Source organism: Bacillus rossius, chromosome 1 (genome assembly GCF_032445375.1).
Source record: "Bacillus rossius redtenbacheri isolate Brsri chromosome 1, Brsri_v3, whole genome shotgun sequence".
In the NCBI taxonomy this organism is placed as follows: domain Eukaryota; kingdom Metazoa; phylum Arthropoda; class Insecta; order Phasmatodea; family Bacillidae; genus Bacillus; species Bacillus rossius.
The window spans coordinates 47357662-47378032 of NC_086330.1; the positions used below are offsets into that span (position 1 = coordinate 47357662).

At 38.8% G+C, this 20371-nt stretch overlaps 1 protein-coding gene across 1 annotated transcript in view; it reads right to left on the minus strand.

Annotated features, from left to right (window-relative positions):
- LOC134527624 (laminin subunit alpha-1) overlaps positions 1-20371 on the minus strand; it is a 597962-nt gene that overhangs the window by 326517 nt on the left and 251074 nt on the right. The window contains exon 14 of the mRNA XM_063360509.1: positions 19653-19830. Coding sequence (XP_063216579.1) covers positions 19653-19830 — 178 coding nt within the window. The remainder of the gene's footprint in view (positions 1-19652; positions 19831-20371) is intronic.

Sequence of the window (20371 nt, forward strand, 5' to 3'; positions counted from 1 at the left end):
ACGACGTTGGTGCGTTCCCCGGGATCGAATCCACCCAGTGCCCAGGCTTTTTTTGTATACAATTCCCGCCTTCGGAGCGACGGTGGCGCGCTCCGGTAACTAAAGGCTGAACTAAGATGGCGGCCTACCGGCGCGCCCTGGTAACCAATGTCAACAACAATGGCGGTCCCCACGTGACAAGATGGCGGCCCCCATGAAACAAGATGGCGGCGCCCATGGGGGTAGTGGGGTCGGTGTTTACATTTCAATGTTTACATCGGTCCCAGTACCCCTACGCTCTCCCTACTCCAGACACCAACCCCTAAACTTATTAAAATAAAACAAAAAATTATGTTTCCCATCGTTTCATTTTTCAGCGTGTATCATTGGCACTGATTAATCAACAAGATATTCACGTGTTCGTGGGCACGGACAGTGTTATACCCGAACAATCTAGATGGAAAAAATTATTTTTCGGCATTTTTGCATTTATATTGATCGTTTTTGGTAATATTATATGAATATAAATCTTTTTTATTAATAGTAAACTTTATAAGTGGGAATTGCCATAAAAATTCAGAAAAAATATAATGTATTATACAATAAACCATTTAGGTGGTACAAAAATACAAATAACTACTGAAATAACCTACAAAAGAATAATACAAATAAATCACAAGACCAATTTACTCCACTTTAAGTAAAAATTTTACACAATGAATACAAAAAAATAATAAAATAATTCCATAACTAATTTTCGTTACCAGAATCGTCGGGGGGTTCAGTAAGCGATAAATCTATCTCATTTTGAGGTGTTAGGTTTGAACATGGAAGAAGTCGAGGTTCTATTACATATAGGAGCTATAATCAGCTTTCAGACTTATGAACACAACTTACCCGTAATTTTTTTAGGAAGCTCAGAGGATCAAATGCTATAGTCAACATGGAAAGTTAAGTGTCTATTCGTGGCAGTATTTGAACGCTTTCTGGTGTAATGCTTCCGGTACTTAAGGCAATCTCGTTCCTAGCTTCCTGGTCTTCTTCCTAAATATGCTCTATTATAAACTATAGCAGTTTTGATGAAATCTCTATAAACCATTATTTCATATACAGTAACAGGCTTATAATATAATGAATAAATACTAAGATAATGTTTTCTTGTGGCCAAACAAAATTTATTGAGTTTCACTAAATTTATCTCGAAACCAGAAGACACTGTTCTCGGTAATACATTATATTGTTTGACGAGTGTACATCTAATCCTGTGATCTGAGCTCTCAATTCAGGGTTGCTAAAGAAAAGAAGAACAATGTTTCCATCATTTTTCAAAACAAATTATGGCTTTGTTTTGTCCACAATTAGTCTCATTTCATGCTTGAATCATTGTTTGATTTCCTCGTATCGTTGTTTTACACTACCTTATCTTCAGCCCTTCTGGCCTGCCATACATATAATGTGTAAAAGGCATTAGAAACAATGTATCCACGCATGAAGCTTTGACAAATCAAAGCCAAAAAGATCTTGGTTGCTATAAAAGTGCCTTGATTCATAGTTCAACATTTTGGAGGTAGCACTACAAATAAAACTGACTGTGATGAAAGAGTTTCGGTTAAGGCGTTACATACTTTCCCGTCAGTCATTTCCAGGAATAGTTCATGCAAGTTCAAGTTTTGTTCGAGGTCTTCCTGCAGGAGCAGCATATTGAAATGATGTAGAAGATCGCAGCACGGTAGCACGCAGTATTCATCTTCCAACCAACTTTTATTCATAGTCAAGAAACGTTCCTTTGACTTTCTTGACACAATCCATTTGGCAACAAATTTCGACGAATAGCAGGCCAAATTCATTTTAATTTATCTTTGATAATCCTCACTAACATCACTAAAATGAAATTTAGTGAAAGAAACTCGAACTCGAACGTTTCTTTCATCTTTTCCGTGTTTGAGCAATTCTTAAAAAAAAAAAAAAAAAAAAAAAAAACCAATTGTTGGAATAGAGTGAAGATCTATAAAAACAAGTTTTTACTCGAGTGTGCTGGCTAAAATAGGCTACACATCATTACAATTATAAATGGTGCAGTTATGCTGCATAAAAGATTTAGCCTGGATACATGTGTGTAAATGTTATTTACAAGGAGTGAAAGTTGTAAAACAAAGAAGAAAAACATGTATTTTTCATGTATTTTCATTCATATTGTTTGACTGACAGATTTATATTAATTTAAAAAATATATAGTTCTCACCCTTAGAAGTAAGATACATAACTAAAGATTTCCACTTAATTAAGTACTGCCACAAATAGGTGTTGTTGAAAGTGTCGTGAAAATATGACTGACCTATTATTCCGATTGCACTTAAACCATTTCTTAACTTTTAATCCTAATAAATCCTCATTTTGGAATGTTGGACATAGACAATTATTGTAATCGGATGTTTAGAGGTGTTTTTTTTTTTACATTAAATAATCACTCATTGCTAGGAATATGTAAACTACTGTCGTCCAGCTAGATTGTTTGAACGACACGGTACATGATGGCCTCGGTAATTCTGTCTACTGCGCATACCTTGCCCCGCCCTACTTCCACACTCACTCCGCGGTCTGAGCCGCAGGAGAGGAGATAGTGTCATATGTCGGACATGAAGGATGGTCTTGTTGCACACACGGACCACCCCGTGGTCACACCTAAGCCCCATAAGACCTTTAATGTCATCCAAATCCTGCCTCCTGTGGTAGGTGCTAAAGTTATTGCATTCAAAGCCGGCCTACCTCAAAAATACATTCGTCGCTTAGCAAACCGTACCGCCTAACCTTTTTTTTTTTTAACGAAATTTTCGTTTTGTTTCTAACGTATCCTAGCGGACGTTTCGCATCCACCGATAAAAAAAAATTTACGGAAAATAGTATAAATATAACAGCACCATCGCACAAAAATGGAACCGCTTAAATACACAAAGTAGACTTACTAAATGAGGTATGCTCCATGCTGGGGTAATAGGAGAAGTGTAGTTGATTACCCTTGCTTAACAGTAAATAAATATTTCTATATTTTGTTTTAAAATAAAAATAGCAATGCATTTTTTACCCTCATTTAAATTTACTGAAATGTCAATTAGGCGGTTTATTTAGCTAATATGGAAGTAAGAAAATACTTATACTGACAGCGTTCTAGTTTACAATCATCGATAACATTTTTTTAAAGCCTGTGTATCACTCAAGTGTTCATGACACTTAAACCAGCAAAGTACATCCATATATGTGGGTTCCTCAAACATACTCGCATATCAGCGATACGTTAAGTATCACCTGCTTGGCCTCACCACCATTTTGTATTTTTTTTAAATAAATCTTAATCGTAATATAGCAATATTTCAAAACAGTTTACTTAAGAGGTTAATGTTTTATACATTTCCCCAGTCGTGGAAACGTATAAAATGAATTTCTAGTGAGTAACCACGAACAAATTAGTCAAACTAAATGCATGAATACGGTCTAACTTCTTAAAAATAACTTACATGATAGCCTGAAATGAAAAAAATAACGCTTTCTCGTAACATATTCATATGTATAACATATAAGTTTTTAAGTAATATGACTTTAAATATTTTCAAACAATCTTGACTTGTACTGAGCTTAAATATATATCCTTCCCCCTCTCCCAGACAGCTCAATGTTAATAGTTAATGGACGAAAGACTGTGGAGTCTCGCCTATAGAGGTCACTGACCCCGAGGAATGTTCCAGTCCTCGTCCACAGTCGATCCGAGACGAGCCCAAAACATAACGACTTCGACGTGAGTCGCTTTTGCACGCTGCTCGCGAACCGAGGCGCGCTGGTCGTTATACGAGCAATCAAATTGCCGGAGGAGGGGAAAAAAAATTCATGCAAATTTGCCACGCCCGGCAATAGAAGAACCGGTGATGTGTCAATCGCCGAGGCTTTCGACCCCTGAAGTGGGAGGGGGCAGGCTTGCCAGGAGGGTCTATTTCCGGGCATCAGCGAGCCATGTTCGGTCCATGCCCATCATCTGCAAGGAGGGCTTTAAGGGGCCCGCCGATCCAGGGGTGTATCTGTGTTAGTGAGACGGGGTTTTAGGTGCGACGCTCGCTGGTGCTTCTAGCGCGGTATCGCCTCTAAGCGCAAGACTCTGAACTGGCGCGCAGTCTTCCCGTCGTGCATAGCACAAGTATGAAATTTGCATCGGTGATCGTAACAGAATAAATGAAGATAACGGTGCAATGCAAGTCCCTTAAGTACCTACTCCTAAGAATCTGTACTGGTTGTTTCATGCCTATAAAATAACTCTGAAAACACGCGTTTGAACTATTTTCAATCTTCTACGAACACAGATTAAAAACTAAATCCGGAAACAAAACCACTTTTCGGCCCTCAGCGTATTCTTAAATGCTTTTCGTAAACAGACCTTACCCAGATATCATGAGTAGTTTGACATCGCGTGGTTTTTCCCGAAGCTCTGCACACAGAAACCAAAGTGGTTTTAAAACTGCACAACATATCCGAGTGAGGTCTGTTAACGAAAAGCATTTAAGAATATGTTGAGTGTGGATGGGTAGTTATGTTTCCGTTTCGTTTTCAAGCAGTATTTTTTTGGAGAGTGAAAACTAAAACGCGTGTTTTCAGAATAATTTTTAAGCTTTAAACACCTGGTAAACATCATTGTTTTAAGCTTGTCTAGTTATACAGTATATTTTATATCTACTCAACCAGCACTATAGTTCTTCAACATTGTCCCACCAGTTTTTTTTCTAAAGATGGCCTCAAACCTTTTCTCTTCTTTTACAATTGGTTTGCTATACTATTCATCATGACCCCAAAATTTACCACCATATTTCACTTCCATAAAGTGCTAAATTCCACAATAACACTTTCCATATATATATATATATATATATATATATATATATATATATATATATATATATATATATATATATTCTAACTCCACAACTCTTTAAGACATTAACAAAATAAAACCTATTACAGCAACCTTTAATTTAAAAACAGTAGTATGAATTAAATAATTTACGTGTTCTATTTTTACTATAAATGTTTTAAGTAAAATGATATAAAATTACAAGCAGGAATTTTTATTTTTCAATGGTTGGTTTATGTACCCTTAAATTATTAAAACTCATACAGTAAGTAAGTTTTTAAGACCACCATACAGTTGGTCGTTTCGAAATTTGTAACCTCCTATGTTATAATTCAATTTCATTTTGCACTCATTGCCGTTTTGAGAAAGTACTCTGATGCGGCAATTAATGATTATTTTAACCTGAAAAAGTATAAACAATTAATGTAACTTAATTTCATTAAAATACCTCCAAATTGCCTTAATAATTACATTAAAAACTAGCTAATGCCGGCATGCGTTGCAATTCCTATAGGTGATTTTTTGTAATTTTTTTTACGTTTGTACACACAAAAAAGCACCTATCTTTATCCCTCTCTTTATATATATATATATATATATATATATATATATATATCGACTCGCAAGCCACCATTATTATTCGGACCATAGAAAAGAGGAACTGACAGAAAGTACTTACTGGTACTACTCGCACGCCACCTTAATTTTTTCTTTAAGGGTTGGTGTTATTAGAATCTCACCTAGGCACTACTGTAATTACCATTACAACGATTTCCTGTCCAATACGGTAAAATGTTTCGTTCCCGCCAATAATAAGACATATTTTATTTTTATTTATTTTTATTATTTTTTAAGATGTTGCCCAGAATCTTATTTTCCCGTATATAACGAAGTATTTCAAAGTTAAGAACCATTATTTCTTAGTATATTAGTGATTACTTATTTAATTAACAGAAATACGAAGTTGGTGATGTGTAAAGTTTCTTTCAAAGACGTTTTCAATGTTATAGTCTTATTCTGCAGCGCATTCATATTTGGTTAAATTGATAACTGTATAGAGTGCGCTCGCATAGTCCAATATCGATATCGATATCGATAGCTCGCCGATTACATGCACCGCGCACTTTCTGTCTCTTGCCGAGTGAACTACATTTAATAGCCCGCATTCTTTCGTGGTTAGTCTGTACTTCGACGATGGAATGACGAGATTTTACCAAGAATTAAATTATCCTTTAAGCTTTTGTTTTATCGAAATCTCGCTCAGACAATGACCTTACCCTTGTTTCGAAGGTCAAGTATGCAAAGTTTCAACACAATCGGATGAACGATGCGTGACGTATAGAAGACGAACACACAAACATTAATATATATAAGATTAGTATTTATTACTATCGTTATCAATGAAACAATAACTAAGACTATATTAACCATGTATTGCAAGTGTTTGCGACTGAAAAACCTTTTTTTTTATTAGTCTTACAAAATGTACGTCAAAACGCATGCACATTACCATTTTTAAATTTGAATTAACTTTGGCCATTATATGAGGTTCATTAACCTCAAAATTTTGTCAAGTTTCGTTGCACCGAATAAAATTGTACGTATTCTCCCTGCTAACGCATGGAAGTAATGGGAACATGCGAACAGTAAACATATCTCCCGTGAAGACTTGGTAGACTATCGTTTCTCATCTTAGTTTTTGTACGAAAAAAATTTAATTCATTTGAAAATACCACATTTTTATGACGAGAAAAAAAAAGAAATACATGCATAAGATATAATCTTTTTGGTTTCAAAAACAAAAGGGTGTCAAGTGACATTCGTATTCAAGCAGAATTTTCCAGAGCTAACATGCTACACAGAAAAAAATTCTTTACTGTTATAAAAGATTCTTTTGGAAACCAGTTGCCAAGAAATAATTTGTAATACTATTAAATACATATTGACACTTGGTACAAAACATGGCCATAGTAATGTTTCTATATATGAAATACGATTTTTGAGTAAATTCTGAGAATTTATTACGAAAATTGGCACATAATTTGATATTTTAAGTAAAGTTTCATTCAATAATAATTACTTTTAAACAATGGAAAAGTTAATCGAATATTTATTTTTACTTTATTTTGTTCTGTTATGCCTATTAATGTGTGCAGTTCATGTTGGAAAGCTATTCAGGCAACGGTTTACGAATAACTTTAACTATTGGAGTTACTGAGATAACCCAAAACATAAATTCCAGAGTTTAGAAACCGAACCCAGTATTACTGCGAACACTATTTTGTGGTGATACAGTTGTACATTTTCATGTAAATTTACAAATTTACAAACATCTGTAATTTTACATGAATATTTCTGTTTAATCTATGTCAATAAAAATGTAAATGTTCGTTCGTTCAAAATCTTCAAATCTCGGAAAGTTCTTTTCACCTTCTTCTGCTTTGAAGTTTTGACACAACTTCGCACTCGAATGCGCGCGTGTTTTTTTAATGTAACTATGTCACGCCTGTGACAGGTAAAAAAAAGATAATAATGTATATAGGTAAAAACATTGATTTATTTTTAATTGGTTGTCTGTAAATTCGGTTTACGGACGATAGTTTAAAGTGACGTCATAACAAAACATTGATGAAATGATTGCATACTTTCATAAATAAAATTGAACTATTTTTATTTTATTAATAAAAGAATAAATACTTGAAATTATACTAGTAATCAGATTTTTTAAATGCAAGAATAATTAACCTTTATTGCCGAAATTGTTGTTGTAATAAGCGATGAAAACCACATTAACTTTTCACTTCACTTTATAACCAGTCGACGAAACAATTCACGTGTAGATGTAAAGTTGTGTGCTGCCGCTGTCTTTCTTCTCCTCGGACGCATAGGCCAATCGAGTGGAAGAGAGATAGATGCGGCGCAAGCGCACAATTAGCGTAACGGGACACAGCGTAACGGAACAATGTGCGTAACGGGACACTTTTTTCGTGCGTGCAGCCGGCGTTCATCGATTTATTAGACGTTGTCACGTCAATATTATCATTGTTTTAGAGTGACATATAAAGAGATATAGAGGAAAGAGATACAGAGGTATGTACAGAGAGAAATAGAAAGAGGTAGATGCTAGTTAACAGAAAAAAGAGACGGTGTGTGGGGTTTATCGCCGAAAGAAGTCTAACCCCTTCACTCGCCAAGAGTCACGCCGTCACGCGTCTTTTCCCACGGCCCCTCCGAAGAGGGCCCTAAGCGCCTCGGTGGTGTAGACACAACACCGACACGGACTCCACTCCGACTTTTTAACCCCCCTCCCCTCTCCTACCCCTCCCCATTTACGCGCGCTCCGTCGGCTCCAGGGTGGCGCCGGAAATAGCTCGTCCCAGCTCCGGGGCTGAAGCTGGGATGTCACAACAGCGCTCCGCGGCACCGAGATGTGTGCAACGCAATTGCGAGTGAACGCCCTGTTTTCTTTTTCTTTTCTGGCCCGTATGACGAACACAAAAACAAACAATCATCGTGCAAGGGGGGTTTTGTCTGAAACCGAATGCAGGTGCATTACGGAGATAAGTTGTAAATATTTACACGCATTGTGGTCCGCGCATATCCGTAACACAGCGGCAATGGAACTGGACCCAACATTCCAACAGGACACGGACACGGGTTCGAATCCCCGCCATACTCATTCATGTTTCCCACGGCTTTCCGAAATCATTCCAGGTGAACATGTATTCGTGTCCTTGCTTCTCTATTCTGTATCATCGTCTATAATGACCTCGCTTCGACGAGACGTTAACGGTGTACGTCCTGTTCCAGGTATTTATTTTATTATTTATTTTTAACACAGTTTAATTTTTAAACTTTTTAAGTGGCAGAACTTCAACAAACAACAAAATTATATATAGAGCATACATTTAGCAAAATTGTGTTTTTAAAATTCCTTCAGAAAAATTTATTTTTAGTTAGCCTTTTAAAATCATAAAAATTCCGATTATTTTAAAAGGCCAAGTATAATGAAATAAATTTTTCTGAAAGAAACCAGACCATACCAAATAGCAGCCAATAAAACTGACTTTAAACCTGAAAGATTCCAGTTTTATATTACGATTCATACCTCCTTATCCATGCTGCACAAAAACGTTAGAAAGGCAACTTCGTCCGCTAATTATGCAAAAAGTATGCGATATATATATTTGATAACAAGTGGAATGCAAATACGACCTTGAACGGGGGGCATCCACCCTTAAGCTCAAATAAAAACAGAAACATGTTGGGCAACGAGTGGCTAAACCACGTCCGCGCGCGAAAGAGTGGATACGTTACCTGATAACCCGTTTACTGGCTCTAAACCCATACATTCTGGCGCGCACTGTGCCAACGTTTAGTGCCTTGTAACCGGCTGATATTGAGTCATAAATTGTTTTCGCCCTAAAACGTTGAAGACGATTGCTAGAGGAATCCATTTAAAAAAAGAGTAATTATCATACCGGCCGCTTGGAGTGTGTTTTATTTTTTATTTTATTTTGCCAAGTAATAAAATAAAGACCTTCAGCGCCAGTGAGACTTAAATATATTAGGTGTTTACAGCGAAGCCACGTTTTTTTTTTGAAAGGGGCTATAAAAACACGTGGGATCGTCCCCCTACTTTGGTAGGTACATAAATAAGAGAGGATATATGTGGTGTAATGAGAACGAAGGAGTAAGCTCTTGACGAAGGGAAACGGTGGGGGAAAGGGGGAAGAGTAGTCAGCATGGTAACAATGACGAGTTCTCGAGCTTTTAAGGCGCACTTCGGGGATACTAACGGCGAACGAGAGCTGGTTAAGCAGAGTGCCGGTAGAGAAGGAAAAAAGGAGAAAAAAAAAAGGGGGGGGGGGGGGGGGCTATTGAGAAAACCGAGGGGGAAGAAATTGTGGAGGGGGGGGGGGAGAAGCAACCCGTCACACACAAATCGTGTATAAACGAGAGACTAAGTGTACAAGCTTGTAGTAGCAAGGACGCGTGGGCTGACTGTTACGAGAGGGACGTGAATACAAATGAGACAGATTGGTCTTCTGTCTCGTACCTCTCTCTCTAAACAACCCTCTCTTTCTTTCTCTTAAGATGTGTATATCTTGCAGGGGGAGCGGTGGGAGGAAGAGGAATCGTGTGTGGAAAACGCTGGGCTCGTGTGCCCAAGATACGTGAGGTTAAGGGGGATTATGCCACTCCCTGTTGCAATTTCAAATATGTTGATACCGCTTGCAATAAAGCTTCCACGCTGAATTTTTTTTTGTTTGGCATGGCATAGGACTTAGCTATGGCCACTTGTTGAAGTCAACACTTGTGAACTGGTGTGACCATCACGATAGTTGTAGTCGTCCGCGTGAAACAATAAGTTATTTCCTCGCAGCGCTTACAGAATAGAGCCTGTTAGTATACATATGGTCGCGACACAGTATAGAAGGTCTGCCCTGACATGCCAAAAATCGGGACGAATAATCTGAAATTAGAATTATAGCAAAAAGATGAAAAAAAATCCAAGATGGCGGGACCTAACCGCCCGCACTTTTTTTTATAGTAGTAAGTAGTGCACTATTGCAGAACACTCAGCCAGGAGGTTCGTCAATCACCTACACTGACGTGATCTAGAAGTTGCCTGTTACCCAAGCGCTGCTGTGCTCCGCGTGTGGAGTCGAGATACGGGCCACATTTGGGGGGATGTAAAAAACCGGACGAATAAATAAATAAAGTAATAAACATATATAAGGCCATCTATCAAGGGTCCAATTCATCATAAATTTCAAAATGGTAAACAAGACACAATTTAAATAATAGATATGTCAACACCACGCGCGTCTGACGTGAAACTTCACACTTGAATAATCCATTCGAAATGTAATACCGAACATTCAATAATTCACTTAAACGATAAAACAGCATAATCAAGCACACGACGGAGGTTCACAGTTAAAACAAAACGCGGGGACGAAAAATCTTGCAAATGGTCGTACAGTTGTCTCTCCGCTTTATTCGTAAACATCTCCCCCTCCCTTCATCACTTCTTCATCCAATACCCCACTCCTCGGCGATGCACTTTTGGTTTTCCGTTACGCTTTCACCGTTTCATCGCCTCGACTCACACTACCGGTTGTAAAGAAGTTTCACTTGGAAGGGTTTTGCCACGTGATATACCTACTAAAAAGATCTTCAGTGTAGTTCCCCGTTTGGGATCGTCCATTAATCACGTGAGGCTCTAAAGGGGGGGGGGGGTGTTGGGAAAAATCACGAAATATCACAAGGGGGGAGGGGGGGTGTAGAGAGATATCACGTGTGTTTATTTTTTTCGCGCGATTTCTACTAAACCGAAAATCAATGCGTGACCTTGACTCGCCGTAGCCAGGCAACAATATCCCCGCCCGCCGCAACATGGACCACCCGGCTCGGCTTGCCAGTCGCCAGTAAGACTGTGATTTTGGCGCCGAATACATGCGTAAATCACATATAAGCCTTTCCTTTATTATTTTTATGCCAGTGAGAATAAACCTGCAACCTTAATGTGTGTCTGGACATTTTTATCACTGTGCTTAATTTTCCAGAATTAAATTAGATTATACCTATATTTAAAGATAATATTCTGAAATTTTTAAAAAATATTTTGTACCAAAAAAATACACGTTATTTATTGGGGGGGGGGGGGGGGGGTTAGTCTGAAACCTCACCACAAATCACTAGGGGGGAGGGGGGGTTAAAAATTTGCTAAAAAAACATCACGTGATTAATGGACGACCCCTTTGCTGAATTTTCAAAATGGCCGTGTTTTTCGGCCCGTCCAGGCGGAACCGGCACTTTCACATGCTAACTCGAGCACGGAGCTGGCATTTACGAGGCCACGCAAGCGATCGCGGCGCTTTCCAAACGTGTGGGTGCGCGGAACCTACTGTAACGAATAAGCGATGAAAATAAAAGGACCTGGGATTATCCGGCTTGCGTTTGCAGCCTGGCCTCTAATCCTCGAAGGCGAAGCGTGTCTTTTAAGAAAGAGGCGCCGTCAGGGGTTTCGTGCTATCGGTTGTGTGAATTAACCTCCTGTTTTATTTGCATATTTTTTGTGGGATGAACAGACCGAGATGGTGGTACGCGTGCAGCACCGGAAGATAATTAAAGGACTCGAGCAGTTGTTCATGTTTCAAGCAGAAATTTCAGTTTTAGAAACTGCGGCCCAAGCATTACAACTACCAGTCTCTCTTTTAGCCTCATGCGAAAGCTATCCATTAACTCGTTCTCATCTCGTTAATTTAAATTACAGAATATTTTTTATAAGATTTTACGGACATAACAGAATTATAAAGGAAATGCGTAGAAATCAACATAAATTCTTTGAACGTAAATACATTTATTGTTTTAATGTGAAAAATTGAAAACGTATGTGGGCTTAAACGTAAAAAAAAACTATGGGTTGTTTTAAGTTTATATTCTTATGGTATAAAGTTGTGTCAAAATTTAACGCATCATTATGGACAAGCACAGATGCCATCCGTGTGCGTACACGTACATAAGTAGGCCAGTGCATCATTATACGTTTAAATACACGTATCATTAATTAGCATGCGAATAAACGTTTGGTTCCCTGTCCAACCACTCTCGGCTTCTTGCTTGTAAAATAGTTAGTTTTTTTTTATCTCACCCGCGAAAATTAAATAAAGAAACAAAATCTTCACGACCACAACTTAAGAAATTTCACTTCAAACATCCTGAATCTATATTTGATAATAACTTTACTATTTTAGTTATTTTATATCAGTGCCTTCATTTCTGTGGTGTGTAACATTGACCAGATGTGCCTGACCATTAAATATCTACGAGCTTCGTGAAGGATTCCACAACGGTTCTACGCTTCTACGTATGGCAGAGGTTGCGTCACATAAGTGACGTCATGATACCTGACTAGAATTGAAACCCATTACAAAAGGCGCAAGTAAAACAGCACACTCTACAACTTGATTGGCCACACGTATGAAATGATCTAACTAGACTGACAAAACCATTTAAACAACTAAAGTGTAATCAGTCTCTGCTATATTGGATTTTTACATTTTTACATTACGTTTCATATTAAGATATTTATCAAAATTGTTGGCATAAATCATTTCGTTCCAAGCTTTTTTATGTTGTTTTTTATTTTTTTATAATCTAGTATTTACCAACAAACTCGCATTCTGTAACAGACAGATGGAAATAACGTATTATTTCACGCGTGAGACTATGTGTCATAATGATTACACCATAGTCTGTGAATTTCAGCATAAACAAGTACCCCAAAACTAGTTCCTCACTAAGACCTTCCGAACAAAAAAAAAGCAATTTTATTGCAAGTTGGGGCTCAATATTATAAAAACTAAGATGGTGGGGCCTAATACATTGTTACATTCCTAATTTCGTGCGCATTAATTTTGTGCATACATATTGGAAAACGTTTTACGCAACTTCTACAAAGTGTCTAGCTGCTATTTGTGGACAACCCGAAGGCTTTAGACAAATTTCTTGTGAAATTTAATAAAACAAAATGTAAATTGTTATGAAATGTTGGTCTAAGTAGCCTTAAATTTACTTCTTATAATAATATAGCAAAACAGACACACACACACACACACACACGCATAGGTATATATATATATATATATATATATATATATATATATATATATATATATATATAGAGATAGAGAGAGAGAGAGAGAGAGAGAGAGAGAGAGAGAGAGAGAGAGGGCGAGATGGAGAGAGATACACACACACAAACAGCAGTAAGACAAAAGTTTGAAAAAGTGACCCGATTATGGTCCAGGGTGTAGAAGTTCAAATGAGAATAAGATGTAAGGGTGGGGGTTCTCGTTTGTACTGAATACGATCTCACCGTTGTGACAGCCATTCACATTATTTTTGACCCTATTAGCTGATAAAATTAAATGTCACATAAATTGCTGCATTAAAACCACCTAACTGCGCAACAAGAGAGACAGACGTGCACACTATATCTTACTCTTTTAGAAGTCTTCTTGCTATTTACCATCAGTCGTAAATAAAATTAGTTTTTAAAAACTTCAATCTTCGAAATTTTACACAACTGAAACGTAGCTGCTGTTGAAATTTTTAACGTTGCATTTCACACGTGACCAGTGTAGTCGAGCTTAATTTTTCAAAGCACGGTCACTACTTTCAATTTACTCTTTTTAAATGCATACTACGAGTTGGGAAACAACTGAACTTGAATTTACAGTTTGAATTGTCTTTCATAATGGCCATATCATATCTGAGAATATCTGATATCCTCATCTATTCTAATAAAAAAAAATTTCAGCGTAAAAAAAATTGTATGTTGCATGGAACGTAAATATATGTTTGTACCGGCATCACTCAAAAATACTGATAGGATTTCGCTTAATTTTATTTTGTTACTAAGGTCTTATGTTAACTTAAAAACTATGCTAATCATTACGAAAATCCAACCCATAAGATAAAAAACAAAAACATGTTTCCTAATTTCATTAGGAATATGTTTAGATATTGGGTATCAATAGAAAACACACCAAAACATCCCATTTGTAACCTGGGCCCCTCTTAAATTAAAGGTGGAAAACTATAACAAATATACTGGAAGGCACATCGCTCAACAAAGGCGGACAAAGAGAAAGGGAGCGGAACGATCGTGTATCTGATTCAAGTACAGTCAGCTCAAATCTGACAGTACTCAAAAGCAGTCCCACCGGTAGGTACCCATTTCCCAGCTAAAACTGGCAAAGCATTACATGAAGTCTGTTTTCGAACAGCACGACTACACGAAGCCGTTCACAAGCATTGTTGACGGAACAGCAGTGCCAGGAGGATACGTATAGCGTTGGTATTACGTTTGAGAACACTACGACCACACGAAGCCCTGTTGACGAGCACTGTTGACGGAACAGCAAAGCCAGGAGGATACGTAGAGCGTTGGTATTACGTTTGAGAACACTACGACCACACCAGCCATTCACGAGCATTGTTGACGGAACAGCAGTGCCAGGAGGATACGTAGAGCGTTGGCATCACGTTTGAGAACACTACGACCACACAAACCATTCACGAGCATTGTCGACGGAACAGCAGTGCCAGGCGGATACGTAGAACGTAGGTATTACGTTTGAGAACACTACGACCACACGAAGCCCTCTTCACGAGCACTGTTGACGGAACAGCAAAGCCAGGAGGATATGTAGAGCGTTGGTGTTATTTTTGAGAACTGCCCAATCGTAGACAAGTTAATGCTGGAATCTCAACTGCACGAAGAAACGGACCTGAATATTTTTGTAACCAATCACCATCCACACATTCGTGACGTCAGCGCGGAATAAATGGCGAATGCAACACAGTTCCTGATTATAATTTTTTTCTTTTATTTCCATCGAGTCGCGGGGGCGACGAATTTCAAATGAATGTCACGTAAACATGGTTAATGGTTAAACTGGTGCATTGGTAATACTTTTACTATTTTCGTATTTTTAAGGCTTTGTTCACTAAATTAATTTGGGGAATCTCTAAAATGTATACACGCACGGGGACTTTAAAAATTGAAAGTTTGATTTTAGTAAAACATTTATCTCTCAAACATGTTGATTAAAAGAATAAACTTGACTTTGATGACTGTCGCATGTTTGTGCGCATGAAACAGCAATAAACATTTTTATATTTATCGTCAGTATTTGTCCTTCGATAGGGTAGGAACCACACGTAAATGCGGTAGATTGCTGTCGTGAATGTGACTCCAGCCACGACGGACACGACACGCCAGGCCCGACACGCTCAGTGGACAACGAAATGCAAGGTCACCGTGACTTCAACACGATGAAATGAGCGCCCCGACGGCCATAAAGAAGTAGATTCTATTTCTAATCTCGTCGTGTCGTGCCGCTCGACGGAAAGCAAAACGGAAAACTTAACAAAGCCAAACTTCAAAAATTATTACCTACTTGGTAAAGCTTTATGCTAAAAATAAATATTTTATTTTTACGTTTCTGTACACTTTTACAATTTTAATGTGTTTTCAACTGTTTATTACGTTTTATTTCAATTTTTTTGCGTAGCCAACAGCCGGGATCTTCCCCCTTGCTTCCTTGTATTTCAAATACACTTAATCTCACTTTTTTTCAAGAAACGATTAAATGTTATTATCTCATACACTTAAGCTATCAACAAGAAATAAAAGATATACTATAGAGCCTACACTGTCTTTTGCGCATTCCATACCTAGTACTTAATTTTATTGACGTATTAGGCATGGGGAGATTTTCTGTCAACCATATTAGATTTCGTCGTGCTACGTTGTTGTGGTATTGTGACCCTACGCAGGGGGCTGACACTAGATAGTGCCTACTGTGCACTATTGTACTCTAACGATTCGTCTGTACCAACATCAGAATGCCATTCATATTCAGAGCTAAATTATTATAAATATATTTAATAATATGATTTGCGAACAAACTGTAATTTTAGCTTCCTAATGTGCTTATTTTGACTAGTGTAACATGTGAGTGTTGAAGAAACCATTTTACAAATGTTTTTAAATAAAGGTGCAAATAAACAAAGATGAATCGGTAGATCTCGGTAATCGTTTGTATTTAAATATTAACAGTTGTGTTATTTTTTGTGCCCTCATTTGTCTTTGATTGTAATAGATGATTCGTTGAAGGCACTGATTGTATATTCCTATTTGCATATTTATTTGCGGTATTTGCAGCTACCACTGTAAACAAAGCCAATTAGTGTCATTGCATTAGATGGGCATTTATGTAAATTAAAAAAGTGATTTTAGGAGCGAGGAATGGTTATGAAATGTGATACAACTTAAGAACATCAAAGAACACAACCTTAACTCTCTAGTAAAACCTAATGAAATTTCCTAATTTGTTTTCATGAATATCAAGACACGGAAATACAAACTATACGATATTTTATTATAAATTATATTTATTAAAACGTATAAAGTTATTGCTTGAATCTAGATCTTGAACCCGAGCAATTCTGAAATTATATTTAGATCATGATGTCATTCGGGACAAAATTAAATTTCTTTGGTTTTATGCTGTGTGGTTGGTAGTGTCGGAAATCGTTAGTAACCGATTTCACAGAAAACTGTTAACTTCTGAACTCCTTGACCCGACGCTAAATAACTCTGTCGTGCTGGAACGATGTACGACGTACAGTCGGTTTCGTCGTGTCGTGTCCGTCGCGCCAATGCGACTCCAACTTCACAGGACACGGACTGTAGCGACGCGGGATTCCTAGACGGCTAACTGTGGGCTGCAGACGCGACGGCCGCACGTGCACAGGAAGTGGTTTATTGCGCCTGCCCTCGCCAATACCGACGACAGGCACCCGCCAGGTCGTAGCGGCGAGGCGAGGCGTCGCCAGGGTCACCCGACCCACCTCCTTCTTCGATTAGGAACTCTTCTTTTTCCATGTCGTTCCGTACAGCAATAGGAGCTGAGAGTAATGAAAAGCCACACTACGGACAAGCTTAACTAGTGACAATGTTAACATTACGAACTAAACAAAAAAGTAGAAGAATAAATATGTATCAGTTAATTATATTAAAAATAATAGATATAAATTTAATGTAAACCTCATTGAGTTTAATTTTTTTTTCTGTTAACTTATAATTAACTAAGTTTTATCTGAATTCCTTGTGTAACATTTTATCTCTCGGTATTTGGAAGGATTAATTTCGTGAATGCAATGGAAGTCAATGAACCGAAATGTGTTAACATCCACGGTACTGATATCTGTTTACTGTATAATGAATTTTAACAAAATGGGCAGTGTTTAGTAAAATTCCTTGGCGAAAATCAGATCCAAAGCCGGGGTTAAGTAATTTTACAAGTTTTTTTTTTTTTTTTTTGCTTTTATTAGAACCATTTCATGATACAGTTTGAAATTTGGGTCTGTAAATGGAACGATTCGATAGTCGAAGTAGCTGCTCCAGCAGCGAATTCTAGCGCGGGATGCGGAAACTACGTGTGATTCGCGTCCACAAATTTGGTTGAAAACACAAATTGCGGATATTTATCATGCTCTGCAAAATTTTTAAGAATTCTACGTTAAATTTTGTGTCCTAGTTTCGTACTACAAGTGTATTTGCAACATGATAACACACGAGTTTTCTCATGTCTTCATTGAATTCCTTCGCAGAAATGGCATACGCCACTTGTGTACATCACCATGGAATCCTTCTTCAAATAGACTAGCAGAACACACTGTAAACACAGTTAATAAGTTACTGCTGAAGTTTGAGGATGAAGATATCCACGCACAATTTTCTCGCACCTACTGGGCTATGCTACAGTCCAAGGGCAGAACCCCCACAGAAGCAATGGGTAGAGCGTTTAGAACACACCTTACTCAACCACACCATGCATCCGAGTATGACTCATTACCACCGGTGACCTTACTCACCCTACAAGTCGGGGAACTAGTATTGATGTTGAAGCATAGTTCAAACAAATGTGTTTGGGTACCAGGTGTGATACGTGGTCTTCAGGGGCTAGAGCCTATGACATGCAGGTGGACCCTGGGTTGCTGGTTAAAAATGTTTCCCCCGACGATGAACATAGTCTATTTTCAAAGAACCTACAGACGACATTAATGATCCTTCAATGATAATGGCAGATACAGGCGCACCTTCAGCTTTTTTAGTCACCCCAGAGAAGTTATGATGGACATCATCAGGCCATGGTCATAGCTCAGCTGTGCTGGGAGCTGTTTGTTGTGTCATAACAAGCATCAGGTGCCATAACCTGCTACACAGGAAGAAATAGGTGCTACGTATTTGACACTGTCGCTTGAAACATCAATCCGCGAAAGTGACCGGCCTGCCTCTGCAAGTGCGGCTAGCTCATCACCAGAATATTCCCCTCCCCCCCATGCTGCTGCTATCCGCATGGCCTGCTCAGCAACAGAGTCTCCATTTGTGGGCTTTCGGGAAAAGTCGTGCTCAGGAACCTTACCTCTCCGGAGAAGCTGTTTCCCTGAGCAATTCCCCCACCAACCACAGTCCATGCAGTCTACGGGATATACAGTTACCAGATGTGGGCGTGCTTCATCGGTTCCAGTGGAAAGTTTTGGGTCACCAGCATGGTCAATTTATGTTGTTATAGTGGGGAGGGGTGATATATCCATGCATTCAGCTGTCATCAGTGCGGTGTTCTGGACACTGCATACAGATGGCAACAGTCTGAGAGAAGCCAGGTATCTTGACTAACTACTGTATATGAGCAAAATTCTTCAGTGAACTAAACTTTAAACAACTTGGGTGCCACATGGTTAGACACACAAACTCTTAAAAGCTTTAGAGCGCTAAGGGTCACATTTAAAAGGGCATCATATACCTCTTCACCTTTAAGTGCAAAGCACAAAACTAGTGTGAATTGTTTGTATTGGAGCGCCTCGTTGGGACCCTAAAATTTGATCTTGAAATACTAAAAATAAAGGACTCTGCATATACCCATCCTATTTACAATACGGTGTATGGATTTTTATACCCAAAATAGGCCATGGAAATGTCGATTACAAGCTTCTTCTCTGTTTAAATAATACATGTTAAAAACCAAACAATGAAATAAAAATACCATAGGAACGTGCAGTGGCCCTCCAGTGGTATTGTTCGTAATCGGAACACCTTTAAAAATCTTTAAGGGTATTTAAATGTCAACACATCTGGCAGTTCAGCCGGGCAGCAACTCAAACAGAACAGAACAAAAAGTGGGCATGCATCACTCACCACTGCAGCCCGAGGGTGAGAAGCCATAGTGTCTCTCCTGGCACGCGTCGCAGCGCGCTCCCCCGACGCCGGGCAGACACGGGCACTGGCCCGTCACGGGGTCGCACGTCGCGGCGGTGGAGCCGGCGGGGTCGCAGGAGCACGGGGGGCACCCGGCCGTCACGTTGCCGTGGCCTTCCTGCGCACGCGCAACACCACCGCCGGTAACCACGGGCGTCACTGGCGGTCGGGACCTCCGCTGGTGTCGTAGTGACGACATCCAAGTACTGTCACGTGTGTTGTCGGTCGGTTACCTTGGGCTCCACCACATGGCCGTGACGAGACCCGCAGGGTGCAAGACTCCAAGCTCAGGACCTGGCCCGCTCTAGGCGTCAGGCAAGCTACTTACCGTGAATGGTCGTCGTGCATACCACGCACCTTAGTCTCGACTGCATTGAAGTGGTCGCTCGGGAAAATCCACAATGTTGGTGGAAAGATTTCTCTGCTTAATGTAGCATTGGTGCACATTGGTTTGTTACGTTATTAATAACTGTAAACATTTAAAGGCTCATGGCACCACAGAATTGATGTACTTTGGTGTCCAGGTCACCTCAGGGCCTAGACTAAGTTCAGCACTCGTCGTTAAGTTAGCAAAAATCCGTAAACGGATGGAGGATTAAATAATTACAAAAAAGTAGTCTACTGCCCGAAGTAGGCCTCAAATCACGAGAAAAAAGTTT